The sequence below is a fragment of the Haliaeetus albicilla genome, chromosome 28 (genome assembly GCF_947461875.1).
Source record: "Haliaeetus albicilla chromosome 28, bHalAlb1.1, whole genome shotgun sequence".
Taxonomy (NCBI): Eukaryota; Metazoa; Chordata; class Aves; order Accipitriformes; family Accipitridae; genus Haliaeetus; species Haliaeetus albicilla.
In genome coordinates this window covers 10,711,779-10,738,577 of record NC_091510.1, presented here as the reverse complement: position 1 = coordinate 10,738,577, position 26,799 = coordinate 10,711,779, and the positions used below count along the sequence as shown (strand labels likewise).

The window sequence follows — 26,799 nt, the reverse complement described above, 5'->3', positions numbered from 1 at the left end:
CTACACAGGACAAAGCATTATTCTGGCACTTAGCTTTGGAGAGATCGTGAAATGGTTTAGGAACCCCTCTCGGTGCCAGCCCCGTCCTGTGCTTCAGCAGAGCATGCTCTCTTAATTGCAAGTTCATGTCACGTCAGACTGTGGCAAGAGCTTTAAAGCCTCACTAAGTGCTGGTCACGTCAATTTGATCAAAACCATGTCAGAATAATAGGAAGAGAGAGGAGCTGGATTATCCTTTTAGTAGGTGAGGGCATTATCTCAGCTTTGGATTTTAGGGCCAATGCTTTTAATGCTTTGTAGGCTGTACTCAAACCAAACCCAGCACAGAAAAGTAGAAGCAGCTAAGGTGCTCTGAAATGCTCACCCATGACTGTTGTCTCAGTAGTTTCATTTCAGGGATGATCTTGTCTGAGGAGAAAGCCCCAGGTCTCTGGGAGGAGCAGGAGATAGACATGTTCTGAACAATCTTCACAAGGCATTTGAGGACTTTTCAGGAAGCCAAACAGCAAGGGGAAAAAGTAACAAGATTTTTGACATAACGTGGAAAGTCCTGAGAAGGGTACTTCAACTTACATGGAGCTCTGAAGACTACACGCAGCATTGAGGGATGGATGCCTTGCAGCAAAATAACATACAGCTCTGTCCCCACAGGCTCACGCATGCAGGGAGAGCACCGAAAAATCAGTGGTGGCCCAAAGGGAGAACATGAGAAAGCTGGATGCCTCACTTATATACACGCAGTCCTGAAGGATGGTGCAAGCAGGCCTGAAGCCTTCTGGCTGAGGGCCATACAGCAGGACAGCGTTGGTGCTGATGGGAACAGAGGGAACCACACAAAGCTCTGGCTGGGACTGCCTGCTCAAGAAGCCAGAGATGGGAGGAGAAAGTGTCTGAAAATATTTTGTTTACTTGAAAGAAATTCAAGGAACAAACACAGCTAGTAAGTGGCTACGGCATGTCCCAGGCCCAAGGACGCCATATCCCCAGCGATGTTAAGAAGCAAGCAGACATCTGGAGCACGAGCAGCAGCCCTCGTTTCAGGACTGCTGCCAAACACCCCGTGCTGATGCTGACAGTTTCAGGCTTTAAATTCCCACCAGCTCTCCACACAGACCATTCCTCTGGGGGGAGTTTGCCAAGCAGACCTCTTCGGAGAAACCGTCTTTCTTTCCAGGGTTTAATGTAACGCCAGGGAAGCGGACCATGTAAACAGTCTGAGCCTCTGAATGAAAGGAATGTAGAAAGGAATGGACATGGAGGACTAGAATGTAATTCCTGTAAACAAAACCATCGGCTTCTTTTAAATTAAACACATACCTATCTTCCTACCGCTTTGTATATATATGCATAGCAGCTCAGTAAATTCCTGGGAAATATGAGAGGCAGTGGTCTAGCATCCAAAAAAACATTGCTTTAAGCTTTACTTAAGGAAATGAAATTTATGAGAGTCTAAAGCCTGTACTGTTATGAGGCTTTGCCGTTACGTGACAGTAGTCCCAAAGCTGCAAGTTAGATGTCAAATGCATTTTAAAAATTCATTAGACTTCACAATACAGTTAAAATGCATCTTATCTATTTGACACCTGTTTAAAAAAAATGCCCCCCCTGCCTGTTTTTTTAAATGTCATCAAAATCAAGAAGTCTGCAAAGGAAACCTAGAGGAATAACTGCAAATACAGAATTTGTGTGAGACTTTGCATACATAAATAAGGTGATGAAGCAGAAGACAACAACAATAATTCTGAGGGTTATGAAACCTTAGTATGACAATTTCACCAAAGCAGTTATGCTTTTTTTTTTTTTTTTTAAGCTCTAGGGCCCTACAATGTTCTTCGTTAACTGCCATAGAGGCCCCTGTGTAGTATGGAAATGCCACCAGAAGATGTCAGGCACGGACCGTGAACAGGGTAGGGGGTGGCAGGAGAGATGCCTGACCAAGCCAAGCCCGCAGAAACAAACCTTCAGCTGAAAAGCACTTGACAGGCACAGATGTCATTGCTTCATACTTAAGGAAAATGCCAATTTGGGAAAAAGAGAAAACAAAGTTTCTGACATTGTTATATCTTGAAATTAAAAGTAAAAATATCTATCTACCTTTCTCATCTACTCTCATTAGCTCTTTTAATACTTCAGAAGAGCAATTCCAGTAAGACCTGAATGTTGGTTTAAACCAACATACCTGCATACGTGCCTGTGTATACCCATGCACACACACACAAACCCCCCCACAACTCTGGGATCAAGCATGACATGTTTGATATGTGCTACAACAACTTCCTGAAAATTTGTGTACTAGACATTACAAAGTCCATAATGACTAAATAGGTTTTAATGTTTTAATGCAATCCATTAGAACTGTTTTATCCAAGAAACACAGAGCAAATTGTGTTTGACTGTTGCACTTTTTATGTCTGCAGATTCCCTTTCAGGGTACTCAAGAGAAGATATTGATCACTAAGAACAGAACTGAGTTCAGTATATTGCAGACCTAAAGGTTTATGACATTTAAGATTACAGTGCTTATCTACTCTTCGGCTTTTGCTTTCACTACAAAAGACTATGCTCTGGTAGGTTTTTATGACTTCTTTTCTATTTCCTTATACCCATCCATAATCTTTACTGAGTACTGGGATGACAAATGGAGCCATAACAACCTGCTCATGTGGATTCATGAGCAGTGGCTAGTGCTAGGCAGGCAGCAACCAGTCGTCTGTCCGAAAACATTCTGAACAGATGTGGTCTGCCAATTTTCAGATACCAGATTGCAAGTCATATTTTTTTCAATTTTAAATCCTAAGCGGTCCAGCAGAAACAGCAAGTGCTGTACCAGGTTTAGCACCCTATGGATTTGAGAACATGTGATGGGATGGGCTGTTGCCTTCCAGCTGGCAATCCCCAAATGGTTCAGATTCATATAAAACCAAGAAACAGAACAGTTTGGATTTCAAATGAAGAGACAGTGTCCTTTTTCAGTTCCCCAGGACAGAAGGGTTTTGCTGTCCCAGCCTTCAGCAAAAGGCAGGGTGGGGAGAACAGATTTTTGGTTCAACTGTTCTTTATGAATGTAGATCTGAACAGTTCTATCTCCAGCATTAAAAAAATGATTAAAGCCACATTTACAATAAGAAAGTACTGTCTTTAAAGCGTTCACAGCCTTAGAAATAAGCAACAGTTACTGTTTAGCAATGAATTATGAAAATTACTTACAAATGTATACTAATTCAATTATCTTGGAAATTACTGTTCACTTTAAGGTCAAGAACAGATGCAGCTCTAATACTGCAACTTCATTAATGTTTTAGTTTCCTATAACCATAACTTTGGCACTTACTGTCCATACCTCACAGAAGTTGATTACAATTATAACAGGATGTTTTTCCTTGTCATTTTGTTTCACTTCAGTTGAGTAAAATCAAGATAAACCACACCTAACTTGAGTCTGATTCAATCATGCACCCCTATCTACCCCACGCCAAACCAGCCTGGAATTACTTAAAACCTTTACTCCACCTACTGACCTGCAGTACTGGAATTTGTAATGGAGTTCGTAAACTAACACTGCAGGTCAAGAGAAGAATGTTGAAAATGGGAGAGACAGTAAACAGACCAGCCAAGAGACGCGACTTCATCCAAACTCGCTCCTGAGGAATTCGGAGGCTGGGAGAGCAGCACGTGGTGTCCTCACACACCTTCAGGGCTCCGCTTCTAAGGACTAGGTAGAACTGTTCAATTTGATTTTATAAAATATATTCTGTGAAATGAAGTTACATTAAAATGTTCTGTCTGTATAGGAGGACAGACAGATGAATTTTTATTCCCCTTTGAATTAAATGGGCACACAAGTCATCCGGGCAAAACAACGTGAGCCCCACCTCTTCTGAGACAAACTTGCAAAGTCCCTCGATTAAAAAGCAGTCTGCTAACTTTTAATTAAGATAGCACTAGGCTACTTCAGGTTTGGGGGTTTCTGTTGGTTTTGGTTTGCTATTTTTCCTTTTTACATAGCTCTAGTAGTTCTATATATCTGATGTTAAAATTAGAATAGCTCTTATGCCTACAAAAATACAGATGAAATACAACAAATGATCCTGAACAGCAATTCCAAGACACACTGCAATGTACTTAACATACAAGAAAGTAACTTTCCAACACCTAGTGCCACCACATACAAGTTTTCATTCAGGATATTTTGGTCTCTTCAGGACTTGTGAAATGGCCTGGCCTCCAGTGAAAGAAGTCTTTCTTTCCCATTTCAGAAAGAGAATACAAATGGAAACCTTCACTACAAAGAGAGCTGGACATCTGGACCTCACCAAGTGCCTTGGTCTCTCACCATGTCAAGGCAAGGAAGCCTTTCGCACTCAATACACAGCTCCCCTTTTTCCTCACCGTGTATCAAGGGCAGTCACAAGGGCTGTCCGTTGGATCCCTTTTCCCTTCCCTAGGGACAGGGCTGTTCACACCACCGTCCCGTTTAGCTACGTCCCTTTCAGCTCAGCGGGGGAAGAAGACAGTGTGGGACCTCACGCACAGGCAGCAGTTTTCTACCAGGTTTTCTTCTCTTTACTTGCCCAGGGCTCTGCTCTGGCTTCCTCGGAAAGCTCTCAGACGGCTCATTCACTTTCTGAATAAATGGATCGCTGAACTGGCTTCTGATTCCATTCCCCAGCTGGCTGCTTCCCACACTACAATTCTTTGATCCTAGCCTTTCCATGAGATTATCGGCATGTGCTGCCCAGCCATATTTCCACCCTGAGGAAGGCTCAGAGAGCCCAAGCAGCCCGAGCCTGCTCTCGACCCAGCCCAGCCCGTACGGGGAAGAGCATACAGGCAAGGTCTCCGATAAGCAGCTGCCTCTAGAAAGCAGCTGACTGAAAGGTCTTGACTGAGATATCTAAACATCTCTATCTAAAGAGTAACCCAGGCTACTGAAAACAGAACTGCTGGTTTAGGATGGAGTTCATATCACCTGTTGTATATAGTCTATCATGTGTATAATCCAGTAATAAACTGGATAGAGATCCTGCTTCCTCAGCAGCAAGTCAGAAAGCAGGGCAGAGAGTTATCGGAAAGAGACTATTTTGTCCGGAGAGGTCAGTGTTTCAACCAGAGCTTGAGTGATTTAAGCAGCCTGTAGTCAAGCGGGCTATGGGATTTCTCTCTCCTCCGCTCTTTCGCACTCCATCCAGCCTGGTCCCTCCTGAGGGCTGACATCCTTCTCTAGTCATTATGCTACTGAAGTAGATTTCATAAACGACTTAATACCAGTGGTTTCCCAAGTATGGGCCACAAATCACATGCCCTGGATCTACAGAAAGCTGGCTAGCTCTGTCAAGCTGACTCCGCTCATTTCACTTAGGAAGAGAAACAACAAATGAGAAAAAAAATGTACTGAAGAGAAAAATGGATTTTACAGTTGTATCTGTATTAAATTAACAGAAGAGGAAAGAAAACCTTATAGAGAGACAAGCTAGAAACACAGATGCCTTCCTACTGTTGCTTTTCCATGTAGGCATTTTCTGTAATTGCTACAGAAGCAGTTATGCAATCCTGAACAGATCCTCTATTTAACATGGTTACATTTGGGAGGAAACTTGGGAATTAGTTTTTGTTCTTGTACAATGAAATTACTTGTGGTGAGACTGCCCTCTTCCTGGCTTTCTGGCATATAGCTCTCACAGGAGGACTGCATGGTGACAAGGGAAAGTACATGGAGACTAATTAATCTTGTGTTGCATCTGTTTTTAATTCCTAATTTAGAAGTACATTACAAACAGATTCTAGAATGGCCACCCAAAGTTCTGAACATCTTTTCCAAAATATCCAGCTCTCCAGTAACACTAAAACCCATTAAACCACAGTCTTAGCAATGATCATCAAATCCACCTCTCCCCTTCTAAGAAATAATTATTTCAAATCCTTTCCCTACATTTTACCCTAATTGAAAGAAAGGGGAAGGAATGAGAAGTGTTTACAGTGTCTAGATAGCTAAAACATTAGTTCTCTTGAATACTAAACATGAGTTATAAAACACAGAAAATTTCAGAGTTGAGGAGTTCTTGTGGAAAATCTTAGACTAGCAGATCTATCCCCTTTACAGAAAAAAAAAAGGTCCCTCAAATAAAATGAGAATCCTTCTACAGCAGATCAGAGATGAGAAAGGTAAGCTCCCCTTCCTTCAAATGCACCTGGCACTATGAATGACATAATGGCATTTCTCCTTCCTTTTAAAGGATCCTTTCAAAGGACTAGATGCTGCCCAGGTATTGGGGTTTTTTTTAACACAGAGCACAGAAACCACTCCACACTAAGATCATCCCATGCTATTCTTTAGTTTCTCTCACAGACATTACTCTTACTTTGCTGTGATTCAAAGGAACAGGTTATTACTGCTAGTGACACTAGTCTGTAGAGTTCGGAGTGCTCTGTCCTTAAGACTGCTGCTCATAGTCAAATTCCTCCTTTCCTCAGTGAAGAAAGTCCCATCACAGCCACTCTGTTATCTCTTCATGAACTGTTTTTTAAATTCTGCCTGGTTCTTGCAGAGCTTGCAAACTCCCAGATTTCTCTGCAGCTCCACCAAACCAACCTTGCTGTCAGCCAGTATCAGACTCACCCACACGGTAATTCAAGGAAAGACGTAACAGAGTACACAGCAGCAGCACACAAACACACTCACAGCTGTTGCTAAGAATTTGCTACTGCTTCTGCTGAGCCGTCTTCATTGCCTGCGGATACTTTCTCATTTCTCTTTTTATTACATATCACTGAGACAATTTTAAAAACTACATGTGCCAAATACACTTTCAAAATACACCTGAAAACATGTAATAAGTTTTAAGCCTTGTATTGTGATGTTTATCAAAGATCATATAGGCTTAATAACAGCATATAGGTCTTTTTATCAGCTGAAAACTGACAAAAGCAGTAGCCTTTATAAGCTTATCTGCCTGAAAAGGAAGAATCTCCGGGCTCTCACCTTTCACAGCCCCTAGTCTGGATGCCTTTCTAAGTTGACTGGATGCCTTTCTGGTTGACTGCTGTTATTTTGCTGAGTGCTGGGACAGGCTGTCTGCTGGCAAGAGGACTCCAGCCACCCTCCTCTCGCATTTGACTTACTGTGCCCGTTTTGTTTTAAAGCCTTTTTGCAACGTCCTGTTCTTTCACACTCTGACCCCTCTTCTGTCCCTTTCTACTTCCTCTGTACCCCATAGCTATTACTCTCTATTGCACTAAAGAAATAAAAGGAAAAACAGAATCAGTATGCATGAGGACTTATTTTTAAGTAATGGTATTTTCCACAGGTTCAGTACAGCCTAGCTACTGTGATAACTATTTCCATGCCAACATATCAACCAAACAGCATTCTCTTTTCCCCTCCCAAGCCAAACATCATCATCTCATACAAATATACTCCTTGCAGGCATACTTACCAGTGCCTCAATCCCTGCCTGCCATCCAGCCTGACCTTTGCTCACGCTCCCGTCTCTCGACAACACACCCTGAATTCTCACTGTGACGCACAAACAAAAAATACTGTAGCAGACCTGCAATGAAGTCCAGCATCATAAAAAGCATAATTAGAGGAATGAGAAAAGGCTGTATAACACACCCAGCCTTTTCCCTGTATGACACTGAATTTGAGGCTTGCTTTCCCTGGCCTTGCAGCTTCCCATCTTAGGCTTGGGATCCTAGAGCCACATTAGCAAGAACTGTAGCAGTACACGTGTATTTGGTCTTTGCAATTCACCAGGCAGAACATGACTCACTCAGAAGTTGTGCTAAATTAAAGTGTTTCCTTTTCTACTTTGGAAAAAGGCCTAATATTTAGCCAAATTCTGTGCTCACTGGGAAATTATTTTATAGAGATCTGATTTCTTAAGCACCATAAGAAATATTCTTCAAAATGCCACTTTATCTCTTCTTGGAAGTGCCAAGAATGCTTAACAAGCTAAATAACATAATGTTACGCAGGGGACAAAACAGGAGGGAAAAGTTCTGCCCATGATTTCAAATTTAGATGCTTTATTCAAAGTGATTTAATTATTGCTTTTCTTGAGAGGTGATTAAAGTTCATTAAAATCCAAAGTAACACTTGCCAAGATCTCAAAACAGTTTACTATTTTAATTTTTGCATAATGATGAGAAAAAATATGTTTTGTTTCAGTCTCTTTGGTGAGGAGATATGGTATTTTGCCAGATTACAAGGAGGAAAATTCTCCTTGGTGCCAACGCCTGGTAAACTGCATCCTGTGTCTCACTGCCTCGGTGCTGAATGAGGCAGCTCACAAATCAACAGCTGACTTGCTTTAAAACCTTCCTGTTTCTGGGCACTGGGACACGCTGTTATTTGCAAGAGAGCAGTGGGAAAGACAGGTAAAAATTTCAGAGAGGAAGAGCAGAGGAGGAACATGACATTCCGCCAATTTGCAAATAAATGGAAGCTGATTCATCCTGTCCAGTGGGTTTTCATATCAGTACTCAGTTAATGATACTACCCTGAAATATGTTGGTTCAGCTGCTTAGCTGCAGCAGCTTAGCGGACAGCACAGTGTATCTAGAGCATGGCCTGAGAGAGGAAAAAACCCAACAAAGTGCTTACCTATAACTCTTGCTCCCCACATAGGCACTTCAGTTGTTTACTTTCTGTAATCGCACAGCTCTGACTGCAGCATGGGGCCAGAAAAGACTGCTAATAAATTCAAATATTGAGCATTTGGCAGCATCGATACAGGCATTTCCTGAAGCCTTAACTGTTTTTGCATCCATGGCATTAAAAATGAGTAAAATACACAGAACACTTCAATTGCAGAGGTAAATAGTAATCTGCTGGGATAACCTTCCTTAGATTTAGAATGTAAGCTGAACTATATTTCAGCTTAAGCACTGAAAATCTCAAGACGTATCAATAAGGCAAAAGATAACAGAAGAAAATGAAACCAAGAAAAAGGACAATTACACTCGTCTACTGTAGAATCCTCAAGTAGCCAAATGAGATCTACTTGTCTTTAAGTGTCATAAAAAATAATTCAGTGCTGTTGAAGGAAAAAAAGGATAGTGAAGTGAGAGACCTGGAAAGCTTGAGTCTTTAGTTACCTATAGATTAGAAGCACCACAGCAAAAGACCTGAGAAGTCTGCATCTTCACTGACCTACAGAATAGACAGACCAAAGACATCAGCTTAATTCATCCATTTCAGTAACACTTTCAGATATAAGAGTTTAGTTTCTATTTTGAATACTTCTTTGACCTCTCATGTGAGCTAACATCCAATTTACAACCTTACTGTGGATCTCTTAACAAAATTCAGTATGGCACATTGCTCACCATTACAGAGGTAGCCCTGTGAACACCTGCTGGTCACTACTGCCTTTGAATGGGCAAACACTTCCACTTCTTACAAATCCCAAATAGCAATCCACTTTCTTCAACTGGTGGAGAAAGCTACGCTGTTATTGCCAGGAACAGTTTCCAAATATTGGAATATGGAAGGAAGCCAGCACAATTCTTTCTGCTCTCAACTGCCTCAGCTACAATATTAACAGCATTCAAAAAGCAACGTAAACTCAACGGACAGGTTGCCAAATAAAAAGGATGCGATTCCTACATAGAGTTTCTCAGTGGAGACTCCTGACAGCTGCTTAAAAGAAATCTGAAAGAAGAGCATACTTATAGAGCTGCACAAGCTGTTTTATTCAAAATAAGAAGCACCTTTCTGGCGATCGTTACCCAGTTCTGGGCTTTTACAACCGAGTGCACCCAGAAGAGTATCTTTCTCCTGCTGCTATGCAGATCAACCAAAAATACACATGTGAAATCTCACTGAAACAGAAAAAGTTAAGAAAGTGAGTAATGAATGCTATTGAATACTAAAGAAAGTAGGAAAATGTAAATAATGTTTTCTTTTACCTATTTTTTTAGTCTTAGGTACTACTTAGAAAACAGTTAATAATCATGGCAGTTCTTACAGGAACGTGACTTTCAAGCAATCAATTTTTGGATTAAAATTTTTAGTATTAAAAAATGACGGCTCATTACACCAGCAAAAAAATCGCTAATTCTAGTTAGCATTTCCTATAACAAAACAGTTAATTTTTCAAACAAGTACAGCTGTTTAAATGGATGTAAGGGAAGCACCTGAATAGAGAGTCAGTTACATTAAAAAAAAAAAAAAAATCATCATTCTAACCTTGTAAACATAAACATATGATACATATATTTGTAATTATTCTAAGCATTTTAAAAAAACTCATACAAGCACCACCACTTTAGACAGGCACAGTGAATTACATTAAAGTGTACTAAATGACTTCACTTGGTGACATCATATTCAGTGTGCTTTTTAAAAGACTTTTCAAATCATTTTGTTCTATAGCACTTGCATATACCTATCTGGTATACTGCAAAAGTAGTTGTCTATTTTTTTTCTTCCCCACCCATAAATCTGTCAGCAGCTGTTGAAGAAGACTTTGTAATACTTTTAAATCTGCAGGATGCAGCAAAAGGGCGCTCAGATGCAAGCAGAAGTCCTCCATACGGTCCCAGTGCTTTAGCAAGGGGCTCCCACCACATCCTGAGAATCAGCTCTATCACATTTCTGCTAGAGATCTAAATGCCTGTGGCCAGCCCTACACACTCCCAAAAACATCAAACATACTAACCAATATTACTGTAATAGTACCACAAATTACATAATATTTGAAAAGTAATGTCCAAAATTTCTGCCTACTCATCTACAGCTAGCATGGTCTAGGAAAAATATGACCAAAGCTCTGATTTTAGATAGCAATTTGCATATCTTGGAGGGTGGAAAGTGATATTCTTTTCCTTTTTAAGTAAGTATCTGTGCAAAGGTGAACAAATGAAGAGCTGGAGGTCATATTTTTCTCATAAAAACACTAACTGCAGCGATAACTGGAACCACCTTTAGATCTTTATAAAATATCCAGTTTGTTGGCCTTTCCTTGTTGAAAACTATGTGAAAAAAATGGAGAAAACCCAGATTTTCTTCACCCTTACACACCTACTCCTCTCCTAATATTCAATCCTGCACAGTCTCAAGCCATACATTTTTTCCTTATTTTCTCCCTGCTTTTAACTATCTTTATAAATCCTACAATCTGACAGTGAAAATTGGAAGTGGCCGGCCTTTTTTAAACGTCACTTCTCATACAAAGCCAGAGCAACACAATTACAGGGTTTTTTAAGTGACATTTTACTACAAACTATAGTGAGCAGAAGCAGTTAAATGGGAACAGCGATTCGGTTGGGAACAATTAGCATTTTCTATCTAATTGCCTCACAGAGAAATATGAGAGTTATTTCTAGAGAGTCTCAACTTGCAAAGCTTCAGTGGTTTTATTGTCCCCACCCATTAAATATATTTGGTAGCTGGCTGTAACCACACTTACACTGTTGCAATCAAAATTTTAAACTCTAAAATGCATCACTGTTGTAACGAGCCTTCAGGCAAAAGCAGAGATTAACATTTCTGAGAGACAGAAAAACAAAGATTTCATTCCACAGGCTCTCAGTCTACAAAATCTGATTTCCAGAGATAAATACTAATGGAGAATGTGTCAAGATGCCAATTATCAAGCTGCAGTTTTCTCAAATATAATCTTGTGCAACAAAACCCCACTGTTTTTCTTTTAAATTGTGCTTTGGGTTCTTAGAAAATACCCTGGTACAAAGAAAGGACAAGAGTTAATGCTGCTTCATTGCATGAGATTACACAATAGCTTGTTGAATGATTCTGTAATACCTAAATATCTTCAGGTCATTTCATCAAGGGAAACCCATAAAAATTGCTTGAGCTCCCGCCCTCAAGGACTAAGCAGAGATTAAGTTCTCATTTTTGCTGTCACCACATTTTAAGTACATCCTTTTGCTATTTCAGAAAGCATGGATTTTATTAGCCATAACATCTAAAGAAGTCAGCAATTAGAAGATCAATTACAAAACGTGTTCTTCTTCAACAGCATTTGTATACCAGAACAAAAGGCAAAGCATTAGCACTAAATATGCCTACATTTTCATTATCTCCCTTATTAAAGAAATTCCAGATCTCAAAACAAAGTTTGATACCCATGTTATTTAATATTCTTAAAAATTTACAGCATATTGATTAAAAATCAACATAGACTTGGATTATTATCTCAGCAGTGTAGATAAGGCTTTTACCTTTTGTTATGTGTAACAGAGCTTTACTATGTAACAAATATCTACAAGTCAAAGGCATTAATTAAAGATATCAAAGCTGGCACCTCTTACCTCAAAGATTCTAAAACTTACACAATTATTGCCAAAGTTTACTGTTTAATCTCTCAGCAATTAACACCACAGACACATTTCTTTGAAGAAAGCCTAAAATACAAATTAAAAAGTAAAAGAATCTCACTTTTCCTACTCCTTCATCAGCAACATCCACTACAATTCCATCACTAATTACAAACAATGTTTTGCATGGTTTGGTCCAAACTAGTAGAAAACGCAAGTCAGATACTTCTAGAACTCTGCTGTTATTCTTTGCTATGTTAAGGTACTTGCAGGACTTCAGTCTGTAGAAACAACTGTATACCCTAGAAGCCCATCAATGACTACCAAGGTAGTCACTCAAAAACACTGCTGGGTTTTGTCTTTTTAGCTAGATTTTCTTCAATGAAGAAGACAAGGACTTACAGATTTCTTTTGATCTTAAAGTGCTTAGCCCTCAAATGTGCTCCTAGAACTTTTCCAAAGATTTAACTTCTAGTGATTGTTAAAAGAAGGCTTGGAGGTTTTGGGTTTGTTGAGGTAAGCACCCTCATCAAGACTATAAAATGAGCCCAATTTAAACGTGTTAAGATTAAAAAAGTCTTCTCTGAAGACAGCAACTTTCACTTCCAAGAAAAGGCCTAGGGAACTTGGCATTGCCTAAGAAAATGAAGCGCTGTCTTTTTATGTGGTATAGAAGACTCCAGCCATTTCCTAATCAAATATTAAAACATGCCAAATGCTTGACAGTACTTCAAATGCCTTGAGTGAATCCAGAAGTTGCCAGTCAATTTTTTCTTAAACAGAAATCCCTACTGAGGTATTAGCAAGAAAGACTATGGGTATTGGCTGTGTAAATGGACCTTGCTGCTCAAGGAATGCCAAGTGAAATGTAAGCATCAGTTTCCACACGCAAAGGGTTGTCAGCTGCTAGACCAGAAGCTCTCAGCGGCAAACCTGCAGATAGATGTAGGTGGAAACCCACTAGACCTCCATAGAACATTGTGCTATTTGGGACCACTAGATACACATCAGAAAGATATCCCTGTTGTTGACTCCTGCCCAAAAACTTTCCATACGTCAACATCACTCTTACATGTGATATTCCTACAAGGTTTCCTTTTCATTTTTAACAATTGGAGACTAACAGAACTTTTTATGGTATAACTAGAGCATTGGATCATCTTAATATCCACATCAATATTCAATCCCTCTCAAAACCTTGGTAAGTTCTTGGTGTCCCAGAGCAACTTCCAGCAGCAGTACGTTCCACAGTGTAATTATCCACCAAAAGAGAAATTCTCACACAAATGTTTGAGGTCTGTTTAAGAAAGGAAAAAAAAAAATCCAGCAAAGAATAGTTCTATGGACATTGTTACACTTCATAGATACCACTTGAAGGTTCTAGCAGAACAAGGGAAACAAGAAGATACCAACATTACAGAAGAGAATAAAATTACAAAAGAGAAAGGAAGAGATGGGCTGGAGAAAAATTAGAACATCCACAGGGAAACATACCAAGTGCTAAGATCAGGTAGATATTGTATGGCAAATCCAGTGACTAAAGGAGGAACACAGAACAGGCACATGTGTACTTGAAGCCAAAATATCCCAGCAAGACTGAAGAACCTACAATGCCAAATGCAAAAACTGAGGAAGAACATACTTTTATATTTTAAAACAAAATCCAAAGACCACTGGGTTTTCATAAACCAAGTCAACTGTAGGAGAAATGATTCTAAACCAAATTCACCCAACATTTTAAAATTTAAGTGCAAATGCTCATAATGTCTTATCCATAAAGTAGCCATAGTGGTGAATGCATGGTTTCTTGTGGCATTTATGTTTCAAGTTGGTTTTTTAAAACAACATTACAAACTTTATGACGAACTGTGATATAGTTACTATCTCCCCAGTGTTTACTGATGATCCACTTGTTCTCCTTATGTGTAGTCTCCAGCAATGAATGAAAAGGAGGTTGTCTTTAATGATTCTGCCTGTGCAGGAGCAGAGACCATGTATTCATATAGAAACTTCAGAAATTAAATCTATTGTGAAGTCAACTCACTTCATTTGTGTAGAAGTAGCAGTGTAACATCCTTCGTTATCTTTTCCTGGGAAGGGTTATACTTCAACTTTGAAGTACAGGAAAAGGTCATTTCCATCTAACTGATGGAAGGATACTCACTACATTCCTGAAGCAGAAAATTAGTATAGTGGAAATATGCAGATTTCTCTCTTGTGTGTGTGCAAACACATGCACACTTGAAGAAGTGAATCTGAACATAAAAATAATTCTAGCAGCTAAGGTTGGAAGCTTCCCAGTATGGGTGACAAATCCAGCTAGAATTTTAGTCAGACATTATTAATTCTCCTTTAAAAACAATAAGTAGTCAGCCTGGATTAAAAAGAATTTTGTTTTATTTGGACAAAGGCACACAGTCTTTATTGTTAGATTAAACACGTATCTTTTACCTGCAATAGCAAGAATCTCAACATAATTTTTAATCTGATATCACAAATAATATCACAACTAGTCAATGTTCAAAACTAAAATGGATATTTAGTTATTTATAGCTTAATGATGCTTCAACTTTTTAAATGCATATAATGGGTATTTTAAAAAAATGACTCTGCATTATGCTTATGAGACTATTTTCAGAGAAAAACTCAACTATCACAATTTTTCCAGACCAGAAAGATCACAACTAGCCCTGAAGAAGAATGGTTACACCAGAAATAAAAGCAAAAGGATTAAATTAACAAGGTAATGTACATCTGCTACAGTACAAGGAGAAATGGTAGATGGAGATTTGCTACAGTAAGTCAACATACTTGGAAGATCATGAATGCTACTAAAATACGTATCAAAGTCCTTTTTGTCCTGGATATATTTAAGTAGTCCTAAAGAAATGCTTAATAACAGAAGTAGAATGCTTCTGGAAATGCTGGTGTCAATACCTTTTGCAGGTATCAACACCAGAATGACCAGCATGGAACAGATCTGTAGTGAACTTCTGTATCATTAATTTACAATATCCAGAATTCATTTGTTTCATTTTTAACATTTTTAACAAAACTTTTAAGTATAATCCTTGGCCTCTTAGTCTTAGCAGCTACAAGTACCAGCACGAATTTTTTTTATTGTACTGTATTGTAAGTCATGGCTTGCAATGGTAATTTCTCCAACTAAAATAGTTGCTTCTTATTAAACGTCAGATGTTTATGATCATTAATACTGATGCAAATGGACCGACTCAACTGACATACTCATAAAGGGTCTGAGCCCAAGAAATACTGACACTCAGTCATATGTTAATGGTATCCATAGTTATTACTCATGTATTTGTTTCCCAATAATTACCTTTCCTCCTGGCTACTAATACTGATTTGTTTCAATTCAAGCTGGAAATAGCCACGAAGAACTTACAGAAAACCATAAAAAAGCTGGAGTCAGTGTAACTCTGCTCTCCTAGCAAAATCTTAATAGGTAATTTGATCTCCAGTATTCCTTTTGGTCTCTCTTATGGTAGCAAGCTTCCAAGCTGTAATGATAGCAGACAAGTTGAAAAGAGCTTTGATGTAGGTTAATCAGTTGTTTCCAACATACTAAAACCCCTGTATTTTTTGTACTACTTATGCCAATCATAAATCTCTCCACAGCTAATTCTCAGTACAGCTGAATTTAAAAAAAAATAAAATAAAAAATTATTAGGTTATACTTCCTACTTTGGAAGCCATGGATTTATTTCTTGTTACCCTCTTTTCTCACTCTACCTCTCAAATTCAGAGCCAATCTAACACAGAAATAATTAATCTCCCAATGTGTAAATACAAATCTGGTAATTAACCAAGAAAAATTTTGCTCTAAAGACATAAAAAAACACTCATTTGCAAATACAGACTGTACTCTTTCAGTTAATACACACATCAAGTAACACTGAACTATAAACATGGCCACTTAATTATTTAAAAAATGGAAAATGAGCTACTTTGAATTTCCTTGTAAAAATCACCAACTTTTATATATGGTTGAACCTCTTCTTTAGGGAATAAATCCCACAAACATTAGTGCATATTATCAATGATAAAAATATTTCTGCACAATTTTAACCTTCAGTTCTGGATGTAGTAGATGTTTTCTTTATGTGACCATAACAGGAGTATCATTGTGCATTATCAAAACAGGAATTATGTGCTGTTCGATATTGAAGTATCTCCCAAAAAAATTTTCTTAGTTGCTTTAGTCAGTGGGACTACTTTTCCATCTACATTTCCTAGATGACCCAAGTTACCCAGAAACACAGATGCTAGACCTAAGCAGTTTGGTATGAAATTTAAGACATGAAAGTTCAGAAATCTCCAAGAGACTTACCCATACAATTAATATTGCATATTAATGTCTCCTCCGCCCCACCCCACCTCCCACTCCTCCCCCCCAAAAAGCCCTAGTAAATTAATTTAGTCTAGGTACATTAATAACCAGATTCACTCAGGAATCCCACAGCCTTGCCAAGTGAGGTGGGTTCCACTTACAGTGCTTTCTCTGCTTTTAAATCACACAACTGAAAACAATCGAGGTGTTGGACTGGAAAGGATACGGACACGGGTTAGTGAATTGCTGGTAAGGTAGCTAATTTAAAACCTTCAAATCACCTAGGAAAAAAACTTACTCTATGTTTAAGCTTGACTATAAGGTTACCCTACTGAAATAAAAAGATAATGACAAGAAATGAATAGACAATTATTAACATTCTACGCAATACATCATTTTTCCTAGAATCTACTAAACTTCTCCCAACAGTCTGATAATGTAAGCAATAATGAATTGTTACTGACGTACTTTTTTCCAAAACATCATCTAAATCTTCCAAACTGTCAGCAGAGTGTTATGCTTCAAGATACAATTTGTGGGAATTTTTAAAACCATGAAGAGCTTTATATTTTTATAATAAACAACAATGATAATGTCCTCAGGTACTTTTATCTGTAAGTACCCAACAGCTCCTTTGTTCACATGTTCTGGCTGAAGCATCACTGGTTTCAAATATTTGGAAACGTCCCTTGCCAGTACCTCTTCGAGGTAGGGTATCAGAAGCACTTCTACCAAATATTCCTGTCAGCTAGATGTCCAAGTTAACAAAAAAAAAAAGTTCTAATTTCGGCATTACTACTGCTAAGTTTTAGTCAATACACATGCAAACCAAGAAGAGGTAATATGAAGACAAGTGATTTTTGTTTATGTTCTCTGTTGTTACTGTTCTTTGGTTTAAAATGTATGTGAAATACAATTTATGAAATACCTCATTAACAACTTCGTATTAGTATCTGTGTGTTCTGCATTAACTCCTTAATGATGCTTCAATGTTTGACATCCCATGCCATAAATCCATATGTATATTTCCTACCTAGCACACAGAGAACGAAATCAGATGTTCTTCCAGAGAAAGTTTCACCTTTATTCAGAAGGCATACATCTCAATTGATTTTTTTATTACTTTAGATTTTTAATTTCATAAAACTGATAAATTAAGGGACTTTGTACTGTTTGAATAATATTGAAAGCAATATTCACTGGTGTATATCGTAGTTCAGAGGGCCTATACAACCCCCCCATACCATTTAAACCCCTGAGTAAAGGTTTTAAATGGTGTCTAACTGGGATCTCATCCACTGTGAAAGAAAACACCAAGGCATCCTGGAATATAAGTGTCTTGAAAAATACTTTAAAGCTTTGAAAAGTTCCTCCTCATTAGAATATACAAATGCAAAATAACCTATCCTATATCCAAAACAATCCAAGGCATAACAATATTACCTGGATTTGAACTTTAAGAAACTCTTACAGTCATTAAATACACATTATGAAAACAATTGGCAAATCTGAAAAGGTCATCATTATTACATCTTAAAGTTGCCTTTATGTTTTAAGGTAACAAAAACTATATGCATGCAACCTTCTGACACCAAACTTCAAAATCGTCAAGAAAAAGCCTGGACTCTTCAAAATGTTTTCATTTCTAGTGTCCTGACTCAAACAACACATACATTTATTCTGATCAGGAATGAAAAATGTGCCGTATTAAGATGAAATAAAGTACATAAAATCCTCGTTAAGCTGAAATTTGAAGAGAATTGTTAACTGAGGTCTGTGGTTAACGTCAAGTGAAAATTTTGTCTACTCTCATGTTACAGAAGAATCAGTACGAAGCCATAAGTGGATTGTAACATCTAAATAGGCACTTTTTAAACACCTTGTTAGTCTAAAATCAAGGATAAAAGGGTTTTTTAAACCATTTGATGTTTCAAAAGGGCATGAATCACTTGTATGCCCCTCTACTTTGTTATGTACAAAAATCTTCACCCAGCTTAAAAAATGAAAACATCAAAAAAACTTATATTGGCTATGATCACTACAAACTTTAAGATGACAGCTTTAAGTAGAAGAGTATTGAAAAAGTGTCTTTGCTAAAATGAAAGCTCCAGGCTTTGTTTGAATTCTCAACACAGCAAACAAACTTACTGTCTGATAGCAAACTTGCATTTCATCGCTAAAGCAAAAGCTTTAAAATAAACTGCAGTGCACAACTTCAGTATGATTCTAGGAACTCATTAATGCTGATACCACAGGTGACTTAGTGGTTTTTTGGTGGGTTTGTGTTTGTTTGGTTTTTTTAATAAAACCTCTCCCTCCTGCCAGAATACTGTTATACAGAAAAAAAAAAATTGCTACTCTCTAATATTGTCAGTCTTTCAGATACAGTAAAAAACCAAGAGTTTTAGAGCAAGTAATCAATCTGCAAAATGTTATACATCAGTAATAAGGCATCCACTTTACAGCTGTTTAAACACAAAAGGAAATATTTCCCAAAATATATATTTTGGATCTGTGTAAACAAAGCTTCTATGTATTGCCTCCATTCATTTCAAAAATATACACCCACGTGGACTGAAAGTGATCTTGGTGCTATGAATTTTAAATTACTGTAATTTAACCAGATGCAATCTGAAGATACAAAACCTTAATATTTTTGAACTTAATATTTTGAAATATGTAAAAAATGTTAATCATTCTTACATGAAAAGAAAGCTAAAAATATACCCCAAATTTGATGCCATTTCATTGAATGAAGAAGAAAGTACTATGAAAATAAACATTCATCTGGTTTCCTAACAATAAATATAAAGACAGTTATTATAACATACTGCAACACAGGAAGTATTACTATATTGACCTTAACGTTCAATCAGTAGTTTCTTAAATCTTTCCTCACTGAGGCTTGAATCTTCTACCTTGTTAGCTGTCCAACAACTTTTAAGAGGGTTTTATTTTCTTGCTTCAATTGTTCATTTTCATCTTCTATATCATCTAGGTCCTGTGAAAGGAAAAAGAAATACAAGCATTTCTCAGGACATAAATACAAACTTTCATTTAGTTGCAGCAGGAATTTAGCATCTTAGCTCTGAAATGAACAAGTTGGGGTTGGGAAGAATTAGTGCCACAGTAGCTACACTTAAATCTGTTAAACTGGCCTTTTTCCAAGTGTTACTGTAATTACAAAACATTAATATTATATTCCCATGTAGAAGCACCTGTAAATGGAAACACATAATCAAAACTAAAGCTACAGCAGAAATTAACGCATCAAGAAACCAAAATAGGATGGGCGCGACAATTTTATTGGCATATACAGAGAGTGTATTAGTCAGCTATTGCCTCTGCTCCCCGGACTGTGCTTGTCTGCAACTATCCTGCTCACATATACACATTACTGGTTATTACTGCAAGGTGACCTGCTTTGTGTTTTAAATTAAGTATCAAAATTTTCACAAACTGCCTATCCGTGTAAACTGCTACTGAAAGAACAGACAGCACACACAGTAATAATGGATGCTTAAAACAGATTGCTCCTACCCCAAATGTTCATCCTTCTTCCACCAATTACCATATTTACCCAGTTCCCATTTCACTTCTTCACTTCCTACCAAGTCTTTTCAAGCCTTTGGAGTGAAAACCAGTGAAACTGGCTGTTTAATGTAAGCATTACTTCAGTAAAAATAATTTTGCTGTACAAAAAAAACATGGAAGAAAACAGAATGGAACAAAAAATGAAGAAACAGAAGAGTGACCTCAGGGTCAACACTTTAAGGAGGAAAATGAAAGCCAGGCAAAGGAGGAAGAACCACGATTCTCATTAGAGATCTTAAATGCCTTTTGATTGAAGTCTGCAAAACCCTACTGTTGCCATGCTAGATTAAACATAAAACAGTAGTATAGATTTTCTCTCTCTTGTTCCTTTAAGTTGTTAAGCAGTATTTGATATACAGAGACTATTTTCTTATTTCTTTTTAGTGGGGTCATTCCAGAAGTGCATGCTAGAGATGTTGTGCTTAATTGATATTATGGTTTTTAAAAGCCTCTTCAGTTTGCCAAGCCAAAATCCGTATTGCAATACCTTTGCAATTACATTATTGTTTTTGTAATGTGGAATCAAGAAATCACTAGCAGAAATTCCTCTTTGCCTCACAGAAGTAATGCTGCATCACAGTATGAACAACTTCCAGGAAAAGCATTTGACCACACCGACGCAACCAATACAAGTGACTTAAACACCCAAGCATGGAAAGTTTTGATGGATAGCTACTATAAATACAGTTTACTATGTAACTGTAAGAAATACACTTTTTCTCTCGTGCAATTCAAATCAACAGCCAGATGGAAGGGACAGCGCTTTTTCAATAATTTTTTTTTTTTTCATTCAGTATACGTACTACCGTTTGAACTTCTTGTTAACCTAGCCATCAGATGCCTCAATTAAAGCTTACCCAAAAACCTTCTGTTTACAATACCTGTAGTTTACTCAAAATAAAATATTAGAAGTTTTTTAAATGTTTATGCTGTAAAAATAACATTCCAAAGATTACTACAAGTAAGAGTTTCTTGAATATGAGCCAGGAAAAATAATTATTGCAGTTTAAATATCTACAGAAACAATGGACTGAGAGACGCAGGTGGGTTTTACTACTCTGAAATTTAAAGTTTCTTATTCAAAATTCGAAACTACAACACTAATTTATGCTTATTAGTGAAAAAAAATGCAATAACAGGAAAGCTTGGACTTCACATACCAAGGAATAAGTAACTACACAACTAAGTCTAATTTCTAGTCAGCCACTTGATGGATTTAATTTAGGACATCGCACTTCAAATATAGCAGAAAAAAATAACATTGTTTTTGGAACAGCAAACCTCACAAACAGTCAAGGTCCTAAACCACAGGCTTTCAGTCATTTACATTCTTTTGATTTGTTCTTTCTGACCTCTGAGTCAGGAAGTCAGGTGTGACCAGCAGTATTAAGTAGCTTTGCCATCCATTATGTAGGAGCAATGAACACTTGCCTTGACTGCAATTAGGTCATCAGCTTAGATGTGACAGATTCTTTGCAGAATGGAAGAACGACATGAAGATCAATTCCTCAATTAAAATAGGAATCTCTCCAAAACAGACAACGCTTCATTTATGCTACAGATTAACTCCCAACTTTCTTCATAAAAGAATAAAAGATATCTGTTCCAGAATAACCTCATCTCCTTTCTTTCTCTAGATTAGTTTGCAAACTTGTAAATGTTGTCCTCCTTTGCTACAAATGAAGAGCGCAAAATGAAAGTTTGCCACTACACACATAGAGTTATTGCCTCCCTTCACCGCTAGATTGACCAAAGCCAGCTCTGAAAGTTTTTTCTGAATTTTTATAGGCATCTCTGCACTGGACTAGTAGAGGCATATATACCTAGTACATCCAGGCTCTGCACCTCAGCCAGGAAGTGCAAGATCAAGGTCACTAATCCACTCTATGAAAGAGTTCCAGTCTGCCCTTAAACCAGGGCTTGTTAAAATCGCTATCTTCTATCAACTTGAAAACTTCTCAACCTGTCCTATTCCCAAGTATGTCTGACTCTTCTACCCTCTCTTCTCCTGCCTACACACCTTGCCCAAGTGATACTAGCCCAAGTCTCCTGCCCCGTGTCTTGTTCTGCTTTTACTTGGGAATCAACAATAAAGAGTATGAGAATATGTGTAAGAATATAAAGCACTTACTCCCAAATATTTCTAAGATCATCTAAACTATTATTAGTAATTAAAAGCTGACTAAAATGAAATTAAATTTATAATTACTTTGTCTAACAAAAGTCCTGGGCAAAAATTTACTGAGAAAACTGTCAAAACCCCAACTTAATTATTTCCTGGTATGCTACGTACTGAATGTGGAAAGAAGAGGCAGTAAAGAACTCTTGCTTTTATAACCTTGTTCTACGAACACTTACAGCAACAAGAAATACAGGTACTCCAATAACACACAACTTATGGAAGTTAACCATGACAAACAGAAGTCACCTGGAAAAAATATAACTTATTGACATGCGTCTTGAGAAGTTACACAAATAAGAAAAAAACTCCACACTTAATTTTCTTCTGAACTTGCCCAGTGGATGCAGGTGCCTGAAAAAGAGCACAGAAAATACAGAGATTTTTATCCCCTCTTTACATAGCAGCATATAAGAAAGTATGTGCTTACTCTGTTTAATAAATCAATTTCTTCCTTCAGCTTTCCAATTAGCTCCTCTTTGTCCTGTGTCATCTTCATTAATCTCGCATTCTCCTGTCTCTCCTTTGCAAGTTCCTAAAACCAAAATATGCAATGAAGTTTGAAATGTAATTTGGGGGTTTAAGAGAGAGTTTTAATTTATTACCATTTAAAACAAAGAAGAAAAACCCACACACACTTACCTATAACACCTTTTCTACAGCAAGTCAAACCCACGTCTTCAAGCCCTTGCATTTCAAGGAGCTAAAAAATCATGTCTAAGAAAATATTTTACCCACAGCAAACCTGTGTGATACTTCTGATTCCAGAGATAACATTTTAATTAATATTTAACTTAAGCATGAACCCAAATTGGATAGGGGCCCAAACCAGAAATAAATCTAAAGTATCAGCTCCCAAATTTGTTACATTGGCAGAGTTAGTCCTCCTTTTGTTTGTTTGTTTGTTGTTGGGTTTTGTTTGGTTTTTTGGTGGTTGTTTTTTATGCTACCATTAACAAGGAATGAAGACTCACTGTTAGATCTGTAGGTCTGAATGTGAGAAAAAATGAAAATGTCCATTAGGAATTCAGTAGATCAGGGTTCAGGATACTGAAAGAAAGCCCTTAAATCTTCCTCTATTTTCTGTGTTACTGGCAGTTAAATTATTTCAGAAGGAAGCTGATTTGGTAGGGAGGATTATGGTGTACTTCACTCAAATCAGGCTTCCCCAAGTCTTTAAAAAAAAAAAAAAAGGAAAAATAATTTCTACAAAATATGTTTTATTTTCATCCTTTCCAAAAAAGATCTATTCAAATTGTGTTTACTTAGTAACTTTCATCCATACAAATTCAAGAATATTTGGCAAGTTACCCACAAAAATCCACTTCAGAGGAAGATAGAGAAGCCAGTAATAGATTACACAGATGACATTATTTAGTAAAATACTGGTTTAGGTGAAAAACACAGCTTTAACATTATTACATTTTCCCAAAATTGTTTGTATGAAGAATGTCTGAAGAAATGAAAACTTTGTTTAAAATATGTATTTTAAATGTTTAAAACTTTAACAAACAACTGGATAGAAATTAAATTTTATAATATTTCAGTACATTAAAAAAGTCCAAAATAAGAAGTAGATCAAAACCAGGCTTGCTAATTTTCTGAACAGCCAGTGAGCCCCTCCTTCCCTCAAGTTATTGACCCTGTGTTGGTGTGTCACGAGGTACATAGAAGAAATACACAGAGCACTGCTGGCTCTCCAAGTGTATTATCTTCACCTCAACTATTTCCCACTTATACACCAAATGAAAACTAAACATCTGTGATTAGAAAGTTCACGTTCTTCTTAGTCAGTCTGACTCTTTATGCATTTTTATAGACATAACTATCTGTACTTCAAGCATTTAGCATCATTTCTGTGTATTTTACTGGTAGATTTCCCCATGGAGTTTCAAAGGTACTTTAATTCAGATATATGTCATGCAGATATTAGTTGGTACTTACCCTTTCAAGTTCCTCAATCCTCTTTTCCAAAGCATTACTTGGTACAGAACTGCCAGAAGAATTTGCATCCCTGCTGTATCTGCTGTAAGTTGTCCTGTCTGTTCGGGAGTATCTATTTGGAGCATCGTCTTCTGGTGCATTAGCTGTGCTACAAAGGCAAAGAGCAAAGCAGACACCTATTTATATATTTAACAAAATGGAAATGGTAGAAGTAACAAGAAGTGCTTTCTAAAGCACTCAATAGGTCAGTCTAATAAACTACAGAGAACTTATTTCACAGCTCTTGTGATGCTAAGAACTCACAAAGTTCACTGCCTCAGGGAGTCAAAAACTTGGATAATGCAGCTCTCATCACATACGTAATCAACTTTAAACACATACTTATACTTACCCTATCTTACTTTTAAAGTGTTATGAACTGTGCACATTAAAAACCAAGCTAAACAACTTTATTTTAAAAAGTAAAGTACCACTATGGAATTTAAACCAAGCACCTTTTTAAGTAGATGAAAACATAAAGGGTGAAAAACAAGTTCATGTCCAAAATGTAAGAAGCTTATACCTATCAACTGACTTTTCAGGAACTATGGATACGGCCTGTAAGGAACTGGAAAGCAAACCAAAGTGAGAAAGTGATGTGGCCCAACACATTAATTTTATGCCATTTCCAAATATTTTACTTCAGAACTTGGATACACACCAGTTTGTCATAGGTCAGTTGGTAGGCACTCACTCATTAACTGGTGGTATGTTTTTTGGTTTAGATCATGTGTCTATTCCTTAAAAATCACTGCCATGGAATCTTAACAGATAAGCATTGCAAATGCACATAGGCTAGTTTTAAAAAAAACTTACAGGTTCTCCATTATGATTGCTATGTACAAAAACAGTGCTAATTTAAAAATATATATGAGAAGTCAATCATTTTCAAAGTCACAAGTTTAACACTGTTCTTCCCATAGCTATTTTCTTCCTAATAGCAATGTTATTTACCTTCAACGTAGAATATAATGAGTAATTAAGAGCAGCAGAACAGAATGCCCTGGGACCAGGCAGAGATATACAGATCTTTTCCTTCTCAATCCACCAAAACCATATACTTCTTAGACTTTGAAAATATACAGCTAAACAGCAAAAGAGAAAAGAAAAACCACACAGAAAGGAAGGGGGGGGGGGAACACCCAACTTGTTCAGTCTTCAGCAAGAGAGCTAGAATGGAGATACTCAAAAGCCATCTGGACATGATCCTGGGCAACCAGCTTTAGGTGGCCCTGCTTGAGCAGGAGGGTTGGACCAGATTCCTTCCAGAGGTCCCTGCCAACCTCAACCAGTCCGTGATTCCGTGAAATCACACAGCTGAAATATGTATACAATGGTTTTCTAGAGCACTTAGGAAAAGAATGAAAAGCACTACGAGTATCCCTACAACATTTCCTTTAAAACATAGAAGAGTATATGATTGATTAATGTGTTCATTTAACAGTTTTGCATTTCATAACTCTAGAAAACCCTTGCTGACAATGTGCAAATCTAGATGGATACAGTGCAAATCAAAAGCAGGAGCGTCTGGCAAAAGGCTGTCTTTTCATGGATATAAATACTGTTTTGCTCCAGTATGTGTGAAGTTTCCAAGGCACACTGACACAATTGTAAGGAATTTTGTAGCTTAATGTTATTACCATATTTAGCACTGTTTATTCTTCATCTAAAAGATTTTTTTAAAAAACATTTCTAGGACCGGATACACATGTTGCAACACAAAATAAGAGAAATATTTTAGCTTAACTCTATAAATTCTAGATTATTTAGCTTTCTGAGAGATGTGTTGTTTCATGTTGCTAACCTCTCAAGGATAGACCACACAAAAAAGGCTCAATTTTTCGTCACTCAGAAAATGAACCCTTTTGCCAATATACTGGAGTATCTCAACTCAGCTCCAGCGAGTGATAGTGGCAGATGCTCCTACAGGAAAGTTAGAAGAAAGAACACCTAGATAGGACAGGTTTCATTAGTACTGAAAATTAAGACATTTTCAGTATTTTCCCTGAAACTCACTCAAAAATTTCCTCACCTATTCCACTGGGGAGCAGACCCTACTGAATACATTCCTTTTCAGTATCAGCAAGTTCCCCTTTTAGGAAACAGGATTTTAAAAAAACATTTAAGGAGGCATTAGTACGTAACCTAACACAAGGAACGTGCCAGATACAAAGTTGGTTATAACAGCCAAAATAACAAATGTCCAGTACACAGCAACAGCAAAAAAGGTACCATACGAGACACAGTAGACATATCTTTTGCGAAGAATGAAATTTTAGTCTTCATATACAATGTCACTTTGTGAGCCTTAAACAAGAAGGAAAACTTATCTAGAATAACAGTATCACTGAAATTGGTGTCTATACTTTACTAAGAGAAAATATCTATCAATCAGCCCCAACAAAGATATCTC

General features: G+C 37.3%; 1 protein-coding gene across 14 annotated transcripts in view; it reads right to left on the bottom strand.

Annotated features, from left to right (window-relative positions):
• Positions 1–26,799, bottom strand: part of PAWR (pro-apoptotic WT1 regulator) — a 105,913-nt gene that overhangs the window by 9,858 nt on the left and 69,256 nt on the right. For 4 of the 14 annotated variants that reach the window (XR_011322579.1, XR_011322589.1, XR_011322583.1 and 1 more), the window contains exons 4-7: positions 24,348–24,495; positions 22,834–22,938; positions 19,491–19,631; positions 365–13,884 (exon numbers count right to left, since the gene is read on the bottom strand). Coding sequence is in view for 1 of the 14 variants with exons in the window: in XM_069773429.1 (XP_069629530.1) it covers positions 19,545–19,631; positions 22,834–22,938; positions 24,348–24,495 (340 nt within the window). In the remaining 13 variants the exon portion in view is untranslated. Of the gene's footprint in view, positions 1–364; positions 13,885–14,658; positions 15,801–17,690; positions 19,632–22,833; positions 22,939–24,347; positions 24,496–26,799 lie in introns of those variants that run through there. The other 10 variants (XR_011322582.1, XR_011322586.1, XR_011322590.1 and 7 more) reach the window with 8 other exon arrangements.